The sequence below is a fragment of the Oncorhynchus mykiss genome, chromosome 23 (assembly GCF_057628025.1).
Source record: "Oncorhynchus mykiss isolate SJ-2025 chromosome 23, ASM5762802v1, whole genome shotgun sequence".
Taxonomy (NCBI): domain Eukaryota; kingdom Metazoa; phylum Chordata; class Actinopteri; order Salmoniformes; family Salmonidae; genus Oncorhynchus; species Oncorhynchus mykiss.
Window position 1 is genome coordinate 30,877,095 of NC_143044.1, and position 20,519 is coordinate 30,897,613.

The 20,519-nt window shown below is 42.6% G+C and overlaps 1 protein-coding gene across 4 annotated transcripts in view; it reads left to right on the forward strand.

Annotated features, from left to right (window-relative positions):
* LOC110502758 (ras-related protein Rab-37) overlaps positions 1 to 20,519 on the forward strand; it is a 51,940-nt gene that overhangs the window by 16,393 nt on the left and 15,028 nt on the right. For 2 of the 4 annotated variants that reach the window (XM_036960453.2, XM_021581025.3), the window contains exon 2: positions 7,977 to 8,147. In XM_036960453.2, coding sequence (XP_036816348.1) covers positions 7,989 to 8,147 — 159 coding nt within the window. In that variant the 5' untranslated portion in view covers positions 7,977 to 7,988. Of the gene's footprint in view, positions 1 to 858; positions 8,148 to 20,519 lie in introns of those variants that run through there. The other 2 variants (XR_005039189.2, XM_090217285.1) reach the window with 1 other exon arrangement.

Genomic DNA, 20,519 nt, shown 5'->3' on the forward strand with positions numbered 1-20,519 from the left:
CATATTCTAAGTCAGAACCATCCAGAGTAGTGATGCTGGATGGGCGGGCAGGTGTGGGCAGCGATTGGTTGAAGAGCATGCATTTAGTGTTACTTGCATTTAAGAGCAGTTGGAGGCCACGGAAAGAGAGTTGTATGGCATTGAAGCTCGTCTGGAGGTTAGTTAACACAGTGTCCAAAGAAGGGCCAGAAGTTTACAGAATGGTGTCGTCTGCGTAGAGGTGGATCAGAGAATCCCCAGCAGCAAAAGCGACATTATTGATGTATACAGAGAAAAGAGTCAGCCCATGAATTGAACCCTATGGCACCCCCATAGAGACTGCCAGAGGTCAGAAGACCCTCCGGTTTGACACACTGAACTCTGTCTGAGAAGTAGTTGGTGAACCAGGCGAGGCAGTCATTTGAGGAACCAAGGCTGTTGAGTCTGCCGATAAGAATGTGGTGATTGACAGAGTCGAAAGCCTTGGCCAGGTCGATGAATAGAGCTGCACAGTACTGTCTCTTATTAATGACGGTTCTGATATCATTTAGGACCTTGAGCGTGACTGAGGTGCACCCATGACCAATTTGGAAACCAGATTGCATAGCAAAGAAGGTGCGGTGGGATTCGAAATGGTCGGTGATCTGTTTATTAACTTGGCTTTCGAAGACCTTAGAAGTGCAAGGTAGGATAGATATAGGTCTGTAGCAGTTTGGGTCTAGAGTGTCTCCCCCTTTGAAGAGGGGGATATCCGCAGCAGCTTTTCAGAGGTTGAACAGGCTATAGATCTTTGATTAAATTCTTCAAGCCAAATAATATACTCCACTAATTTAAAAAGCAGTATTGATCCTTGTCTGATGCATGGAACACAATGGAAAATGCCCTGTGCCAAATTCTAAAGTTTTATCCAAAAGTCTCTTTCTTTATCCCTTCTTTATTTCTTATTAATTCTTTATCCCTGTTGTGGTCTCACAGATACACTATAAGCAGTAGTAGAAAGGTATGTATTTTAACATGAGACATCATTGTGTACATAATAACACAGCATAATTTCTCAATCAACTGATACTGGTTCAACAAGTAAACAGTGTTGATGTTTTCAATGAAAAATATTGAATTGAATGGAAGGAAGGCAGTGGGAGGCAAATGGGGCTGGAGTATGACCTTCAATGTAACTGACTAGCATGTGATGCAAAGGAAAAACAGGAATGAAAGCTTATCTCAGATGAGTAGCCTACGGTTGAATAGCAAATGATTGTATAGTAACAGAATAAAAACAATTTTGTTGATACAACCACAAAAAGGTCAAAGGAGAGTTTAGCTGTGGTTGCATTCTCGATAGGGGAGAAAAATATGGATACAAAAAGCAGGGGGTATTGATATTAACCTTTAATTTACTGAGCTGTCGCTGCTTGCTCTCTCACGTCTGTATCGTAAGAGAAACAGGGAATCTTATTCACGGAAACATTTTAAAACAGCCATACATTAGATCCCTTTGTTGATAAGATTGGCCCCCCATTGCCTTAGATTAGACGATGGTCTCATAATACCACCAGACCAGTTACATGGTCAAATAAAATCAAGTTTTATTGGTCACATACACATGGTTAGCAGATGTTATTGCGAGTGTAGCGAAATGCTTGTGCTTCTAGTTCTGACAGTGCAGCAATATCTAACACGTAATCTATCAATTACACAACAACTGCCTAATAAACACAAATCTAAGTAAAGGCATGGATTAAGAATATATACATATAAATATATGGATGAGCAATGACCGAGCGACAAGATGGCAAGATGGTATAAAATACAGTATATACACTATCGTTCAAAAGTTTGGGGCCACTTAGAAATTCTCTTGTTTTTTGCCCATTAAAATAAACATCAAATTTATCAGAAATACAGTGTAGACATTGTTAATGTTGTAAAGGACTATTGTAGCTGGAAACGGCTGATTTTTTTATGGAATATCTACATAGGCGTACAGAGGCCCATTATCAGCAACCTTCACTCCTGTGTTCCAATGGCATGTTGTGTTAGCTAATCCAAGTTTATAATTTTAAAAGGCTAATTGATCATTAGAAAACCATTTTGCAATTATGTTAGCACAGCTGAAAACTGTAGTTCTGATTAAAGAAGCAATAAAACTGGCCTTCTTTAGACTAGTTGAGTATCTGGAGCATCAGCATTTGTGGGTTTGATTACAGGCTCAAAATGGCCAGAGACAAAGGATTTTCTTCTGAAACTCAGTCTATTCTTGTTCTGAGAAATTACGTCTATTCCATGTGAGAAATTGCCAAGAAACTGAAGATCTCGTACAACGCTGTGTACTACTCCCATCACAGAACAGCGCAAACTGGCTGTAACCAGAATAGAAAGAGTGCCCCAGTGCACAAATGAACAAGAGGACAAGTACATTATAGTTTGCAGTTGGAGAAACGTACGCCTCACAAGTCCTCAACTGGCAGCTTCATTAAATAGTACCCACAAAAAACACCCGTCTCAACGTCAACAGTGAAGAGGCGACTCTGGGATACTAGCCTTCTACGCAGAGTTGCAAAGAAAAAGACATATCTCAGACTTGCCAATAAAAATCAAAGATTAAGATGGGCAAAAGAACAGACAATGAACAGAGGAACTCTGCCTAGAAGGCCAGAATCCCGGAGTCGCCTCTTCACTGTTGATTTCCTTGCCAGAGGGAATAACTACACTGTTTGTATTCTGACATATTCCCAGTCACCTTTCCATGGTTTAATGCGGTGGTTCACGCTTTCAGTTTTGCGCGAATCCCGCCATCTATCCACAGTTTTTGGTTAGGGTAGGTTTGAATAGTCACAGTGGGTACATCATCTCCTATGCACTTCCTTATAAACACACTCACCGAATCAGAGTATAAATCAGTTATTTTATGAGGCTACCAGGATCATGTCCCAGTCCGCGTGATCAAAACAATCTTGAAGTGTGGATCCGATTGGTCAGACCAGCGTTGAATAGTCCTTGTCACGAGTTTCTGCCTATAGGAAGGGAAGAGCAAAATGGCGTCGAGGTCAGATTTGGCGAAAGGACGGCAGGGGAGAGGCCTTGTATGCATCACGGAAGTTAGAGTACCAGTGGTCCAGTGTTTTGCCAGCATGAGTGCTACAATCATTATGCTGATAGAATTTAGGTAGCCTTGTTCTCAAATGTGCTTTGTTAAAATCCACAGCTACAATAAATGCAGCCTCAGGATATATGGTTTCCAGTTTGCATAGAGTCCAGTGAAGTTCCTTGAGGGCCGTCGTGGTATCGGCTTGAGGGCGGTGTAACGTTCGTCATAAGGAGTTGACCAAGGCGCGGCGTGGTTTGGGTTCATCATAATTTATTTAAATGTGAACCAGCAACAAAACAATAAAGAGTAACAAACGAACGTACAGCCTTGTAGGGCTCAAAAGCAACAATACAAAAACAACAACGCGAACAAACAAAACATGACGCTAATATAATGCTCTCAGGCAACTATACATAGACAAGATCCCACAAAACTCAATGGGAAAATGGCTACCTAAATATGATCCCCAATCAGAGACAATGATAAACAGCTGCCTCTGATTGGGAACCATACTAGGCCAGAATAGAAATACAATTCACCGAGATAACCCACCCTTAAATCACACCCGACCTAACCAACATAGAGAATAAAAGCTCTCTATGGTCAGGGCGTGACAGGCGGATGGATATACACGGCTATGACAATAACCGACAAGAATTCTCTTGGGAGATAATATGGTTGGCATTTGATTGTGAGGAATTCTACGTCAGGTGAACAAAAGGACTTGAGTTCGGTATCCCAAATGACACCCTGTTCCCTACCTGTGTGTCTCTTTTGTTAACGACAGCTGGTGCGCGATCTCTAATATTAAGGAAGTCTCGAGGTTCTGCTCGCCTGAGTTAGAATACCTCATGATAAGCTGTAGACCATACTATTTACCAAGAGAGTTTTAATCTATGTTTATCATAGCTGTCTATTAACCACCACAAACTGATGAGGGCACTAAGACCTCACTCAACGAGCAGCATATGGACATAATAAAACAAGAAAATGCTCATCCAGAGGCGACACGCCTAGTGGCCATTGATTTTAACGCAGGAAAAATTATATCCTTCGTACCTAATAGCCTCCCTATCCCTGCTTACAATCAAAAACTTAAACAGGAACTACCAGTGGCGCACTCAATACGGAAGTGGTCCGATGACGTGATGTTAAGATACAGGACTGTTTCACTGGTGCAGACTGGATTATTTTTCGGGATTCATCCGATAGCATTGAGGAGTTTATCACATCAGTCACCGGTTTCATTAATAAATACATTGACGACATTGTCCCCACAGTGACCGTACATACATATCCCAACCAGAAGCCATGGATTACAGGCAACATCCACACTGAGCTACGGCTTGTTGCAGCCGCTTTCAAGGAGCTGGAAGCTCATACGAAATCCGTTACGCACTCCGACAAATCATCAAATAGGCAAAGCGTCAATACAGGACTAACATCAAATACTACTACACCGGCTCTGATGCTCATCGGATGTAGCAGGGCTTGCAAACTATTGCAGATTATAAAGGGAAACCTAGCCGGGAGCTGCCCAGTGACACAAGTCTACCAGACTAAATGCCTTCTATGCTAGCTTCGAGGCAGCAACACTGAACCTTGCTTGAGAGTGACAAGTGTCTTCAGTCCCTGTGCAACCGAGGACAGATTATTTTTATGCGCTACGCACTTCAGCGCTCGTCGGTACCGTTCTGTGAGCTTGTGTGGCCTACCACTTTGCGGCTGAGCCGTTGTTGCTCCTAGACATTTCACCTTCACAATAACCGCACTTACAGTTTACTGGGGCAGCTCCAGCAGGGCAGAAGTTTCACAAATTGACTTGTTGGAAAGGTGGCATCCTATGACAGTGCCACATTGAAAGACACTGAGTAAGGCCATTCTACTACTAATGTTTGTTTATGGAGATTGCATGGCTGTGTGCTCAATTTTATACACCTGTGAGCAACGGGTGTGGCTGAAATAGCTGAATCCACTAATTTGAAGCGTATGTGAGAATGCTGTTCATTGACTACAGCTCAGCGTTCAACACCATAGTGCCCTCCAAGCTCATCACTAAGCTAAGGACCCTGGGACTGAACACCTCTCTCTACAACTGGACCCTGGACTTCCTGACAGGCCATCCCCAGGTGGTGAGGCTAGGCAACAACACATTTGCCATGCTGAGCCTCAACACGGGGGCCCCTCAGGGGTGCGTGCTTAGTCCCCTCCTGTACTCACTGTTCACCCACAACTGTGTGGCCTGCATGGCACCAACACCATCATGAAGTTTTTGTCGACAATGGTGGTAGGCCTAATCACCAATGACTATGAGACAGCTTATAGGGAGAAGGTCAGAGACCTGGCAGTGTTGTTCCAGAACAACAACCATTCCCTCAATGTCAGCAAGACAAAGGAGATGATCAACTGGCAACTGCTTGGCATCCGACTGCAAGGCACTACAGAGGGTATTGTGTATAGCCCAGTACATCACTGGAGCTGAGCTCCCTGCCATCCAGGACCTTTATACCCGCCGGTGTCAGAGGAAGGCCCTTAAAAATTGTCAAAGACCCCAGCCACCCAAGTCATAGACTGTTCTCTCTGCTACGGCACAGTAATCGGTACTGATCAAGTCTGGAACCGACAGGATCCTGAACAGCTTCTATCTCCACACCAATTACCTCGTACCCCTGCACATCGACTCGATACTGGTACCCTGTGTATATAGCCAAGTTATCTTTACTCATTGTGCATTTATTACTTTTATTATTGTGTTATAAAATAATATTATTTCTCTATTTTCTTTCTCTATGCATTGTTGGGAAGGGCTGTAAGTAAGCATTTCACTGTTCGTCTACACCTGTTGTTTACGAAGCAAGTGATGAATAAAATGGGATTTTGATTAGATTGAATGATTTATGGAAGTTTCCCTAGCCTCGAGTACCACACTCCTATCAGAGAGGGTCTTAATATACATTAGGCATGTTTTCCCTGTTTATAACATATTCATAACATATTATATAATTATAATATATGTAATTTTGCTTTAATCCAAAGCAATTTACAGTCATGCATGCATAAATCTTTGGTATGGGTGGTCCCGGAAATCAAACCCACTATCCTGGCGTTGCAAGTGACATGCCCTAACAACTGAGCTATGTATAGTCTTACTGTATAGTGTTGGGTGGCCTGGTAGCTCCACACACTGCGGCAGAGAAGGTCTTTCCTGTACAGGACCACCAGGAGCATGAGAATCACTACGAAGAACGCCAGGCAGGACACTACAGAAAAGAAAACAACAAGAAGACCGGCATGAAGAGACTTTATAAAACATATGTGACATTAAAGTAAACATATAGGTTATGCACGATTGCTTTTACATATTTATTTATAAAAATGTAAAAAAACATTCGCACATCTGAGCTATCTTTTTTGCAGGTGCATGGTAACAGTTGAACAAGATGAAGGAAAAAGTAAACCGCACACGGCTCTTGATAGTATCACTGATCTTTAATAAGCTTACGTATCAGCCTAACACATGCAAAATATACATAACCTAAACAACCAACAGTTAGACAGTCCTGTATAAGAGCAAAAGGTTTATGTAGACTGAATGCTGTATGATATGTTCATAGTTTAGCAGCCTGCTTAGGTTATGTGACTGCCACCACTCACCCGAGGCCACGATGACCGTTATCTGATCCGCTGTCAGTGTAGGTCGAATAGTTGTAGTTGCAGACGAAGACATCTTAAACTAAAGTAAGTCCGTATAAGTAGCCTTGTAAACCAGGTCCTGCTATGTAGACAGTTCTAAATAAAAAACGTTGGCTTTCTTTCGCTCCATTATGCTTCTACTGTCCAAACCGCGAAGATTAAACCAATTGAAAAAGAAAATCGATATTATCTTCCCCTTCATTCGAGGACAGAGCCCCACACTGTTAAATCCAGTTATGCTGCAGGAGTGTATCACCTACTGTCTGTCCGAAGTTGGAATGCACTAGTTGGAGAGAAGGGGCCTAGCATCACGTGTACCCGCCCTTCAATGGTCCATTTACGTACTTGGCTAAGATACAGACCTTTCACGTCTGTTTAGGTGAAAAAAATAGCAGCCTACAGGACACATGCGATACACGGATCAGAGCATTGTTTCAGTTGCAAACTGGTAGGCTACAGGCCAGACAGATCTTTGGAACCAGAATTATAGAAAGCTTCATTAATTCATAGCCGACGGATCTATGCATCTTAATTCATTCAGTAAACATGCGATGGGATTCTCTGACTTCCCCTCCCTGAAACTACCGACTCTGAGTTGACAGGCTCATTAAAATGTGCTATTATCACATCAGAAAGATTATATATCTTCTCAAAATAAATATATTTAATCTATCTACAAATTAAGGAGATGAATGAATTATCTAGCTCAGCTCCATGATGCGCTCAGGAGGAATCCCCCAGCCGTTCGTGTTATTCGGGATCCTACAACAATTGAAGTTGAAATGTGAAATGGTTAAGGTTAGGGTTATAGTAAGGGTAGGAGTTAGGGTTTTAGGGTGGGGACGTCCCAAGGATCCCTGTTAGCACTGACCATTCCCCAACCCCCTCCTCCCACTCCCCTCCTCCTCATTCAGAACTATCCGTGGTGCTGAACACGATTCGCTCTGACGTTGATACACTGTCACGTTGTGTGTGGTGCTGGCTGTAGCTGTATGGTACAGTCAGCCTCCTACATATCTTACATGTAAGTCATTACAGAGAAAAGCTGTGGGCAACATGCCTGGTATTCGTGTTGGGGGTTTCGTGGTTTCACACAAAGAAAAGTAGGAAGGAGAGAGACAAAGGGAGAGAGAAATAGATAGTTGTCAGGAAATATCTGGCAAATTTTCTAAGGGGGCATCATTGATTTTGGCATTGTATCCTGGTCTGCCTTGAGCGCTTCGAGAGGATGGAGACGATGGAGTCCATGGAACCGATATCTGCGCACTACACCACGGCATACCCGGAGATCCACCCCGATAGCGCCTATGGATCTACGGAAGGGGAGGAGAACCATTCACCGTCTGCCCCACCAGCTCTTTCATACGACGAAGAATTAATGCACAAGGTAGGAGGATGATTGGATTAATGTCTAAATAATATAAAACTCTGTTACTTGTTGATTTTCTCATAAGACGAGGCTATACACTCGGTTATCTCTTATTGATTTCAGTCACGTTAAGATAGAACTCGTAATGGTTCAGCTCTTTGATGCCACATCTAAATAACAGTTGTCTTGACCTGGTGGAATAGCACTTTGAATTGTCATTGGGCTTTCCATGGTACTGAAACGCTGGATAGCAGTTGGATAATAGCCCACTGACCATCGCAGCAGGAGAGAGTGTATGACGATGTTTCCAAACCAAAGCAAACACCTGTACTGTGCCCTCCCCGTCCCCGAAGTGTTTCGGTTCGCTGCCAGTACCAGCTCATACCCTGTCCAAATAACCTCACATTAACTAACCAGCCTTCGTGCTGAGTCCACAGCTTCAGCCTGGTCTCATAGACTAGACGTAACATATTCAATATGTTGAACAAGCAACTAATGAGCACAGAGACCTCCCAAGTTTGACGAAATGACTTTATATCTTTCAGTCTAACATGGATATTTACCTGCTTTTGTAGCTCTTCGTCAGAACAACACGTTTCACTGCACTAATCTGGTGTGTGTGCCAATATTTTATATATTTTTTAAACACCATTTTTGTAAGTAGTTAGGCCTACTGTCCTCTTCAAGTATAGCTGGAACAACGGTTATGGATATACTGACAAGTTACATGTCTCTCCGCCCTAACAATGGGAGTCGTTGTCCACAAAGTGGCACTGTGGGCTGTCTAGTCATCTAAACCTCACGTAGCAAATAAGTCATACATTTTTTTGTTCTCCAAATTCAACACTCTCTCATTGACCGCCATTAAAAAACTCCTTGCTTTGTGGGCAACTTTAGCCTTGATCTCCCCTTTTAAATAAAGGAGAAACCAAAGCTGCCTTCCAAGCAATGGGAACCTCCCCAGAAAGGAGAGACAGGTTAAAAAGGTCAGAGATAGGCACAAAACAACGAAAAAACACCACCTGCTTAAGGGAAGCATATTTTCCTCCGAGTTGGGCCTCTCTCTTCCTCTCTGGCTGAAATTGAGTACCACAGTATGAGTCATAATACCTATAAAACCTAGCAGTTAAACAAGGAAATGGTTCCAATAGTTTTTCCACCGTTCATTTTTCCATGGGGGATTTTATAATGACTTCATATAAGGTCTGTGTTTCGTGTAGGCTTACCCTGTCTTGATGTTTTGATAACCACGTAAATCTCTCTCGGACAAGGTCACTTTTACCAATATATTTGCCTGTAATAACCCCTCAAAAATGAAATGCTTTTTAGCCTCTAATGTGGCTATCATACAGAACTACAGATCCTGTTGCAAGCTTTGAAGTCATCAATCAAGGCAGTGTTGCAGGGAGGGAAAACCTAAACATTTCTCCATGCTAAATCTCAGGATCAAGTAACGTAAACTCACTCACTTTTGTACATCGCCCTGGTCCGTACAATTGACCTTATTTTAGCGCCCCAAAAACATAATACTTCCAGATCAACTGTAATGTCAATACCATGGTAAAGCACAATTTCTCCCCTTTCCAACAGAATCAATTACATGACCCCCACGCTGCCCGTTTCTGTATGATTCAAGAATGCAATCAGCCCCATCGGGTCTTTTTAAAAATGGCGGGTGGGGAAGCGAAACTGATGCGTGATAGTGAGAAGGAGAGATATTGTGTGGGAAAATAGCTTTTTTTCACTTGATCTGTCCAACTTATCACCTTATTGCCTCTAAAATGTAAATAAAATAAAACACTGTAAAGAGTTTATATAATGTGTCATTACATACCTATTTGAAGGTTTATGTCGCATTTGAATCGGGTTTTTAGGGCGGTGCTAAAGTGATCTTCAGAAGTAAACAGCGGCTTTGAGAATGATGATCGCTTGCAGTGATGATGCAAAAAAATGACTAGGTATCCCCCCTTACCCCCGTCACTGTCCATTTCTTGTTTTTAAACGATGAGAGAAGTGCTACACCTGGTGGAGAGAGATTGTAAGACAGAAATAGTTGCTTTATGCGTGCTGTACGTTACGGCATGACACATCACGATGTAACGGAGGGTCAGTTTTTTCAACCATGTCGATCAACGCTTGAATAGAAACGTAGTTCACACCCACGATTTTGAAGTCAACACAGTCGCTACAGTCCCATTAGTTTCCTTTGTAGCCTCATTTGAATGTTGCAGTTGCACACATTTGTACGGAATGGGGTGAGTTTACGTTAGTAAGGAACCTACAAGTAAAGTCAAATATAATAACTGGTAGATATTATAGTCTTTTTGTAGTTTCTTGTTTAAATAATTGATATTGTGTATTTATCATGTGCATTACTGTTTAGCATCTTTCAAATAACCTACCTTAGCATGTTTTATTACTAGAATAGTTCAAATTACCCTGGCCTTTGTAGCTAACTAGCTAACCTTAGGTCTTTCCGTCGATCAGAAGCAAGGGTGGTTCTGTGCTATGTAACCACGACTCCGGATTGTAACCACTACTCCGATAAGCATGCATGTGTATTTTATCATTTTCCGACCTCTGTAAGAGAGAGGCATCGCTGGAGCCATGTGATAAGGTAAGCCCTGTTTGCTAGCTTCTAATAAGCTATTTTGGTTTGGTCAAAGATCTGTAGTTAGCTAGGTGCTTATGAAAATTTGCTAGATAACCACTGACTGTAGTTACGTGTACAACGCACATTACCTTCCTTACAAGTAAAAATAAAACCAGCATTAGCTGGTATAATGACTGTGTTGACCTTTTTATTGACAAGTATTTAGTGAGCTAGCCAGCTAGATAATGTTGGCTCACAGTTTGTGTAGTCATAGTTTTTCACATTAGCCCACGAAGGAAGGGATATTTAGCTAGCTAGTTAATGTTAACTCATCGTTTGTGTTGTCAGACTTGCCAGGTAACGTTAGGCCATCACCATGGCAAGGATAGTTGATTAACTAGCATGTCACCACTTAGAAAAGTCTGACTACACGAACAGTGAGCTAATGTTAACTAGCTAGCTAGCTAAATATCAGCTGGTGGGCCAGCTCGTTAGGCATCTTAGTTGGCTAGTTAGCGACATTAGCTAAAGTTAGCTAGCTGGCTAGCTACCTTACATAGGACTTGTGGGCTCAATGTTTTCCCATACAAAACACAGAAACGGTTTTGTTCCACGAGTGCATCTGTTGTTCTTGACTATTCAAAAAATCCTGTGAAGTAAGTTAGACATGTTAACAGGGATGTAAATTAAGCTATCCCGAGGCTAGTACTTTTCAAACTGGCCCAGTAGACAATGTGCCAAACTAGCCTGACACAGAAGTGAAATGGATAGTAGAAAATGTGCCAAACTAGCCTGACACAGCAGTGAAATTTTGCCTTTACAAACATCGTATGCCACAGATTTTGGACCTAAATGTTACCCGGGCTAGTAAAAATCGTGGTCTGCTGGCCAATGCCAAAAATCCTTATATTCCATCCCTGCATGTCAGTCCCTTTCAGACGCTTTCTTTTGAGAAGTCCCTTTCAGTCCCTTTCTTTTGAGAAGTCTGTTGGTTATGGTATTTAAATATAAATGTTACCATTTTAGAAATCAATCTATCCAGCTAGTAAAAGTAACTTTTGTTTGTCTTTCAGACTTGCAGACTGGAAACCCAGTGATAACACTTGGGTCTGCAGCTGCCATTTTCAGTTGGGAAAGTGAAGAGGCCCTGTGTTTTACAGAAAAGGTAGCTCATCCACCGTGCCAGAAGAGGAACATCCAGACACATCCACCATAGCAGACAATGAAGTTCCAGGCCCCTCGGCCGCTGAATAATGTAGGAGACTGCTGTCTGCACAGTTGCAGAATGCTCTCACTGAGGTACATCCTGAGGAAACATTAGCACAGTTGAAGGTTCTACAGGAGAATCAGCTGTATACCTGCAACCGGTATTCAGCATCACAGCTGTCTGATAAAATACTTAGGGTGGAAACAGAACTTCCAGACAAAGGCATGTTCAACATCGTTGTTGAATACTTTGAACGTTGCAAGGACTGCGTTATCTACTTTGCCAAGTGGAGGGTTAAGGTGCTGTCATTTGAGGATCAAGTGTTTATGGCGCTTATGAAGTTGTGTCACAGCTACACCAACTTGCACCTGGCTCAATTATTCCGTTGTAGTGCAAGCACTGTCAGCAATGTTACCATCAGTTTAATTCACGTGACTCACAAGCTTTTTTTCATTATGATCATGAAGACTGTTCCAAGTCGGGAGAAGAACCAAACGTGCTTGCCTGCGTCTTTTCAGGGGTCCAGCAGAAACTGCAGGATGGTCATTGACTGTACTGATAAAATATAACCTATTCTGGGAGGAGCCTAGTGTGTGTGTCTGAACAATGTGGAATATTTTTGGACCATTGGATTGGAATAAAACCTCAAAAACATATTTGTGTGCTAAAACTATTTACAAGATATTTACAAATGTTCACTGTTGCAGTGCCAACTTTGGATACATGTGGTCCTTGAAGAACTCCTCTAGTCCAGCAATACGAGTCTGCCAGAGGTCGTCACGCTGGATGGTGATGGAAGCTTTGGTGGTCCACAAAACGAAGAAGCAAGTGTCCCTTCCAGTGATGTGGAGCTTCCCTTCGACCTCGTGCCAGTAAAGATGGTCTCCATGTAGGCGGTAAGACCCTCCCTCCTCCTGGATATAGAAATCCTTAGAACCATCCGGTGAGACACCCAGGATCCCAGACCCTGTGACCAAAAACCCTGACTCCTGCACATCCATCCCTGTAGCCATTTTGAATGCCTTGATGCCCCCCTATTCATTATCTGTACCCCACTTTACAGACAACACCCCATCCAATGACTGTGATCTGAGGACTCTTTTTAGCAGCGATGGAGTAACTGGCAGCCAACCTCCCTCTCCTTATGGTGTACCAGTTTGGTTTGGTGCGCTGTCCTACAGTTGCCTGCCGTAGAGCCTCCTGCAGCTCCACCGACAGTGCCATGCCAGCCAGGATGCCTGCATGCCCCAGGTGCCCTTTTTTAAAACAACGTCCAGTACAGACAAGGGTGACAGGGAGGGTAGCGGTTGTTCTGGCTCAGGTTCAAGGAGACATGCCATTTCACTAAACCTGCCCCGGAGACGGTTCCTTAGCTTGTACTTTTCGGCCGGCTGCAGGTCCTCAACTGACTGCACCTGGTTGGGCACGGCTGGCTTCCTCCACTCGCATTCCACATCCGTACAGCCGATATTGTGAACTGCAAAAATAGCCAATGCAGCTGTTTTGCTACACTTATGAGCTCCATGGGGGCATTTGCATGTGGTAGAGATAATCCCTTGGTCACCTATAGAGACCTGCCAAGAGGAAGGATGTTAAGTGCCACATGCCATTCAATACATGACTTTGAACACCTCGAAATACATTTGTTGTAAGAAATGTGCTATATAAATAAAGTTTCATTTTATTGATGACATTAAAGTTGTAGAATATTTAATTAACGGTAATTTCTTACATGAGGACAAGTGCAGTTTTTCCATAAACTTTTAATTGATAACTTGGGATTTTATCACTTGACATATCACTCATACAGTTTGAAAGATCCTATAAATCAAGACAGTGTGAATGCATGTGCCACTCTGAATAAATAAATACTGTGCCTTTGAAGATTTGTCTCTGGTCATGTGACTACAATACAGGATGGATGTCTTAACAATGTCAATCATTCTGAATGTCAATAGATTTTTAGAATCATTTTCATGAATGACAACATTCTAGAACTGAGTTATCACTCATCTGAGTCTGGTATCCGGGGTAATTTAGTAAATTATTATATCATTGATTAGGTATCTCTTTCCTTGTAGACACAGGATAAACTTTATCCCTCATGCTGGTCCTGACCAAACCGGTAAGTTTCCCCTCACTATAGCTGCACTTCTCCACATCGCCATACTTATAGTGGTCTTCTCCCCTTTTAATAGCTCTTATTTACATTCTTGAAAAATATCATAAGGTCTGAACTTGACACTAAAGTTGACATACTGAACAAACAATTATCTAGACTAAGTAAAACAAAATATTTTTTTAAATCTATTGCTTTGCTAACTTGCTAGCTAAAGTGTAGTCTGTGACTAGCTAAGACAGAGAAACCAGATGGAAGAAGTTCAACACTTTATTCAATTAATTTGAATACAGCACATGGATTCATCATGGATTGGGCACAGGACTTTTATCGCGCTGGTGAAATGCAGGAGCTTCCTGCAGGATTTGTAGTTTTGCTGAGGTCTTCTCTGTTGCTAAACTCAGCAAAAAAAGAAACGTCCCTTTTCCAGGACCCTGTCTTTCAAAGATAATTAGTAAAAATCCAAATAACTTCACAGATCTTCATTGTAAAGGGTTTAAACACTGTTTCCCATGCTTGTTCAATGAACCATAAACAATTAATGAACATGCACCTGTGGAACGGTCGTTAAGACACTAACAGCTTACAGACGGTAGGCAATTAAGGTCACAGTTATGAAAACTTAGGACACTAAAGAGGCCTTTCTACTGACTCTGAAAAACACCAAAAGAAAAGATGCCCAGGGTCCTTGCTCATCTGCGTGAACATGCCTTAGGCATGCTGCAAGGAGTCATGAGGACTGCAGATGTGGCCAGGGCAATAAATTGCAATGTCCGTACTGTGAGACGCCTAAGACAGCGCTACAGGGAGACAGGACGGACAGCTGATCGTCCTAGCAGTGGCAGACCACGTGTAACAACACCTGCACCGGATCGGTACATTCGAATATCTGCGGGACAAGTTCAGCATGGCAACAACTGCAACACCAGGAACGCACAATCCCTCCATCAGTGCTCAGACTGTCCGCAATAGGCTGAGAGAGGCTGGACTGAGGGCTTGTAGGCCTGTTGTAAGGCAGGTCCTCACCAGACATCACTGGCAACAACGTTGCCTATGGTCACGAACCCACTGACGCTGGACCGGGCAGGACTGGAAAAAGTGCTCTTCACTGACGAGTAGCGGTTTTGTCTCACCAGGGATGATGGTCAGATTTGCGTTTATCGTCGAAGGAATGAGCGTTACACTGAGGCCTGCACTCTGGAGCGGAATCAATTTGGAGGTGGAGGGTCCGTCACGGTCTGGGGAAGGTGTGTCACAGCATCATCGGACTGAGCTTGTTGTCATTGCAGGCAATCTCAAAGCTGTGTGTTACAGGGAAGACATCCTCCTCCCTCATGTGGTACCCTTCCTGCAGGCTCATCCTGACATGACCCTCCAGCATGACAATGCCAGCAGCCATACTGTTCATTGTGTGCGTAGGGCTAGGAGGTGCCTTGGTGGGGAAGTGGGGTACCACCTCACAGCAGCAACTGGTAAATCAGTCCATGAGGAGGAGATGCACTGCAGTATTTAATGCAGCTGGTGGCCACACCAGATACTGACTGTTACTTTTGATTTTGACCCCCTTTGTTCAGGGACACATTTTTCAATTTCTGTTAGTCACATGTCTGTGGATTTGTTCAGTTTATGTCTCAGTTGTTGAATCTTATGTTCATACAAATATTTACACATGTTAAGTTTTCTGGAAATAAACGCAGTTGACAGTGAGAGGACGTTTCTTTTTTTGCTGAGTTTATTTAGGATTTAGCATTTGTTTTAGGTAATTGAGGCGAATATATTGATATAACTCCCCTAGTCCGAGAAAGAATTACACGGTTATCAAAATGTCACGCCAAGGTAAGCCTACACCAAATACACACTTAATTTGAAGTGTTTGTAAAATTACCTATGTGAGAAGTGAATGGTGAAAAAACTATTGGAACCATTTCTGTGTTTGACCGCTAGGTTTTGTGGGTATTATGACGGTGGTTATGATTATGATGATGGTATTATTATGTGTCCACTCTGGGGGACTATTTAGGCTGAAAGGATTTGAGAAATATGATTGGTTGACGATAGGCCTATGACATTGACCTTGTGTCTTGTGCAGAATATCAGATCTCAATAACAATTGGAGAAGTGTTTAACATCACCATGGCTACCACATCCTTATGATATAGGATTGTTTAGCTGCGGGACAAAGGACCAAAATGCGTGACTGTTCCGCACAATCCGAGACATGTGGTCACCCTGTCCAAACTTTTCATGTTTGAATCTCATCACAGACAACTTTAGCATTTTAGCAAATTAGGATCTTTGTAACTACTTACAATTTTTTAACAACTTTGCAACTACTTAGCATGTTAATGAACCCTTTCCCTAACCCAGGGCCTTGGGATTCCACAGGGTGCACATTTTGGTTTTTGCCCTAGCACTACACACCTGATTAAAATAATCAACTAATCATCAAGCTTTGTAGTGTTAAGGCAAATACCAAAACATGCACCATTTTGGGTCCCGAGGACCAAGTTTGGAAAATGCTGCCCTAACCCTGACGTTTGCCCTTTGACCTAACTCCTAACCTTAACCCCTAACCCCTAGCCTAGCTAACGTTAGCCATCTAGCTAACGTTAGCCATCTAGCTAACGTTAGCCATCTAGCTAACGTTAGCCATCTAGCTAACGTTAGCCATCTAGCTAACGTTAGCCACCTAGCTAACGTTAACCACCTAGCTAACGTTAGCCACCTAGCTAACATTAGCTACATCAAATTGGAATTCGTAGCATATCATACGTTTAGCAAATGTATAACATGTACAAATTGCAATTCGTAACATATTGTACGAATTGCAATTCGTTACATATCATACTTATAGTAATTCATAACATATCATACGAAATGGATGAAGGACATCCACAAATTAATACATACCATACAGAACCTAACATATCATACTAATTGGAGTTCCCGGATTTACATATACTATGTTACTTCTACACCTAAGCCCAGGTTGACAGCTTTGAAAGTACTGCAGTTCACTTTACTTAAATATGCAGTTTGCAAAGACTACAGTTCAATCCAGTTGAATTGGCTGCTGCAGTTGCATCAATTAAGTTTGTTTCTCTTGGGATAGACCTGGCTTACATTTCATTATATTTTATCAGTCGTCTGGACTGGCCTAGTTCTTTTCACTGTTGTGCCGCTCCATTAGTACTGTATATAGGTCAGAGTAGGGCACCACTGCACTGCTTTCATTTCTCTCTGAAATCAGGGGCAGGGAAGGAGCCCATTGATAAAAAGGTTTGTAGTACAAGCCAATGGCTGAATGACTGTAGACTTGGAGTCATCAGTGTGTTTTAGATCTCTCTACACAATGCTAAAGAAGGATTGTAGTGGTCAGTCCCTTCTGTAGTAATGGTCCTATAGCTTTCTAATTAGTCTGAATTACCTTATTGACAGCACTCTCTACAAGCCCCATAGGACGGACACACACACACACACACACACACACACACACACACACACACAGGTCTGAACTTTCTGTTTTACTTGGAGGCAGAAGTAATACGTTTCAGTACAACAACCTGCTCCATAAAGACATCTGTGTTTTAACCCTCTCTGTGACTCAGCCTTCACACTGATGTAACAGTATAAGTTTACCCCGTCCCCTCGCCCATACACCCGGGCGCGAACCAGGGACCCTCTGCACACATCAACAACAGTCACCCTCGAAGCATCGTTACCCATCGCTCCACAAAAGGCAGAGCAGAGCAAGGGGAACTACTACTTCAAGGTCTCAGAGCAAGTGACGTCACCGATTGAAACGCTATTTAGCGCGCACCGCTAACTAAGCTAGCCGTTTCTCATCCGTTACACTGACTCATCACCTACTTCCAGATCTGTGCATACAGTAAAGGTCCACTGCATATTTGACAGGATTGACCAATTCCCAACCAACCTTACAGCCCTTACCCCCTGTGTACTTGCGGCGATCTGACTGGGTTGGTATTGGCCATATAGAGAATATTCCACCTAGCCTATCAGTGCAGAAGGAATCATGTTCTCTGATGTAAGACAACGGGGTGGGTGATGACAACTCAGGCCACAGACAGGACACTTAGGGAATATGTGTGTGTGTGTATGTATACAGTGCATTTGGAAACTATTTAGACCCCTTGACTTTTTCCACATTTTGTTACTTTACAGCCTTATTCTAAAATTGATGAAATATATGTTTTTCTCATCAATCTACACACAATACCACATAATGACAAAGCAAAAACAGGTTTTTAGAAATGTTTGAAAATAAAAAATAAATAAAAAATGAAATATCAAATTTACTTAAAGTATTCAGACCCTTTATTCAGTACTTTGTTGAAGCATCTTTGTTTGCGATTACAGCCTCGAGTCTTCTTGGGTGTGACGCTACAATCTTGGCAGACCTGTATTTGGGGAGTTTTTCCCATTCTTCTCTGCAGATCCTCTCAAGCTCTGTCAGGTTGGATGGGGAAGGTCGCTGAACAGCTATTTTCAGGACACTCCAGAGATATTTAGATCGGGTTCAAGTCCGGGCTCTGGCTGGGCTGCTCAAGGACATTCAGAGACTTGTCCCAAAGCCACTCTTGCGTTGTATTGGCCCTGTGCTTAGGGTCATGTCCTGTTGGAAGGTGAATCGTCGCACCCCCAGTCTGAGCGCTCTGGAGCAGGTTTTCATCAAGAATCTCTCTATACTTTGCTCCATTCCTCTTTCCCTCGATCCTGACTGGTCTCCCAGTCCCTGCTTCTGAAAAACATACCCACAGCATGATGCTGCCACCACCATGCTTCACCGTAGGGATGGTGCCAGGTTTCCTCTTGACGTGATGCTTGGCAATCAGGCCAAGGAGTTCAATCTTGGTTTCATCAGACCAGAGAATCTTGTTTCTGATGGTCTGACAGTCCTTCAGGTGCCTTTTGGCAAACTCCAAGCAGGCTGTCATGTGCCTTTTACTGAGGAGTGGCTTCCATCTGGCCTCTCTACCATAAAGGCCTGATTGGTGGAGTGCTGCAGAGATGGTTGTTCTTCTGGAAGGTTCTCCCATCACCATAGAGGAACTCTGGAGCTCTGTCAGAGTGACCATTGGGTTCTTGGTCACCTCCCCGACCAAGGCCTTTCTCCCCCGATTGCTCAGTTTGGATGGGCGACCAGGTCTAGGAAGATTCTTGGTGGTTCCAAACTTCTTCCATTTAAGAATGATGGAGGCCATTGTGCAGCAGAATGGTTTTGGTATCATTCCCCAGATCTGTGCCTCAACACAATTCTGTCTCGGAGCTTTACGGACAATTCCTTCGACCTCATGGCTTGGTTTGTGCTCTGACATGCACTGTCAACTATGGGACCTTATATGGACAGGTCTGTGCCTTTTGAAATCATATCCAATCAATTGAATTTACCACAGGTGGACTCCAATCAAGTTGTAGAAACATCTCAAGGATGATCAATGGAAACAGGATGTACCTGACATCAATTTTGAGTCTCATAGCAAAGGGTCTGAATACTTATGTAAATAAGGTATTTCTGTTTTTTATTTTTAATACGTGTGCAAAAATGTCTAAAAACATGTTTTCACTTTGTAATTATGGGGTATTGTGTGTAGATTGATGAGAATAAAATATAATGTAATCAATCTTAGGATAAGGCTATAACAAAATGTGGAAAAAGGGAAGGGGTCTGAATACTTTCAGAATGCACTGTATGTGTGTGAGTTAATGGCGGACACTCACAGCCTCCTAACAAGCTCCTCATTAACCACAGAGATAAAGAACCATAAGTGCTTGGAGAGTGGATATATCCTCGTGTTGGACACACACACACACACACACACACACACACACACACACACACACACACACACACACACACACACACACACACTCTTCCTGTGTCTTCCACTGGTCCGTGACGAATTTCCCAAACATTTGCATCTGTTCCAGCTAATTGCATCTGAGTCACCGGGGGGATATAATGCTCCATTTCCAGCAAACCCCATGTTACCACAGAAAAGCTTTGCTCATAATCCCCAACAGACTTATTGCGTCTTCTTCCCCTCACAATACTCCTCCTTCCCTCCTTTCCCGTCGGCTTCCCCTCAATGATGTAACATGACTAGAGGTGGGTATATTATTTAGTTTACCAGTAAACCACCAGAATTTTGGTATCTTTCAAGGATTTATGTATCTAGTGGCCCTTTTGGGTACTTCAGATGATCATAGGTGTCTGTACTGTAAGTATCTCTGGTCCTCTGTGTGGCCTTATCACATGTAAAATATATGAAATAATTAAACAAGATAATTAAAAAATTAAAAATATTAAGTTACGAAGCTGTAAAATATAAATATAAACCATCAACTTAGTGAATATCATTGGTGTTTAATATGAAGGTTTCAGCATTAAATATACAGTACCAGTCAAAAGTTTGGACATATCTACTCATTCAATTGTAGAATAATAGT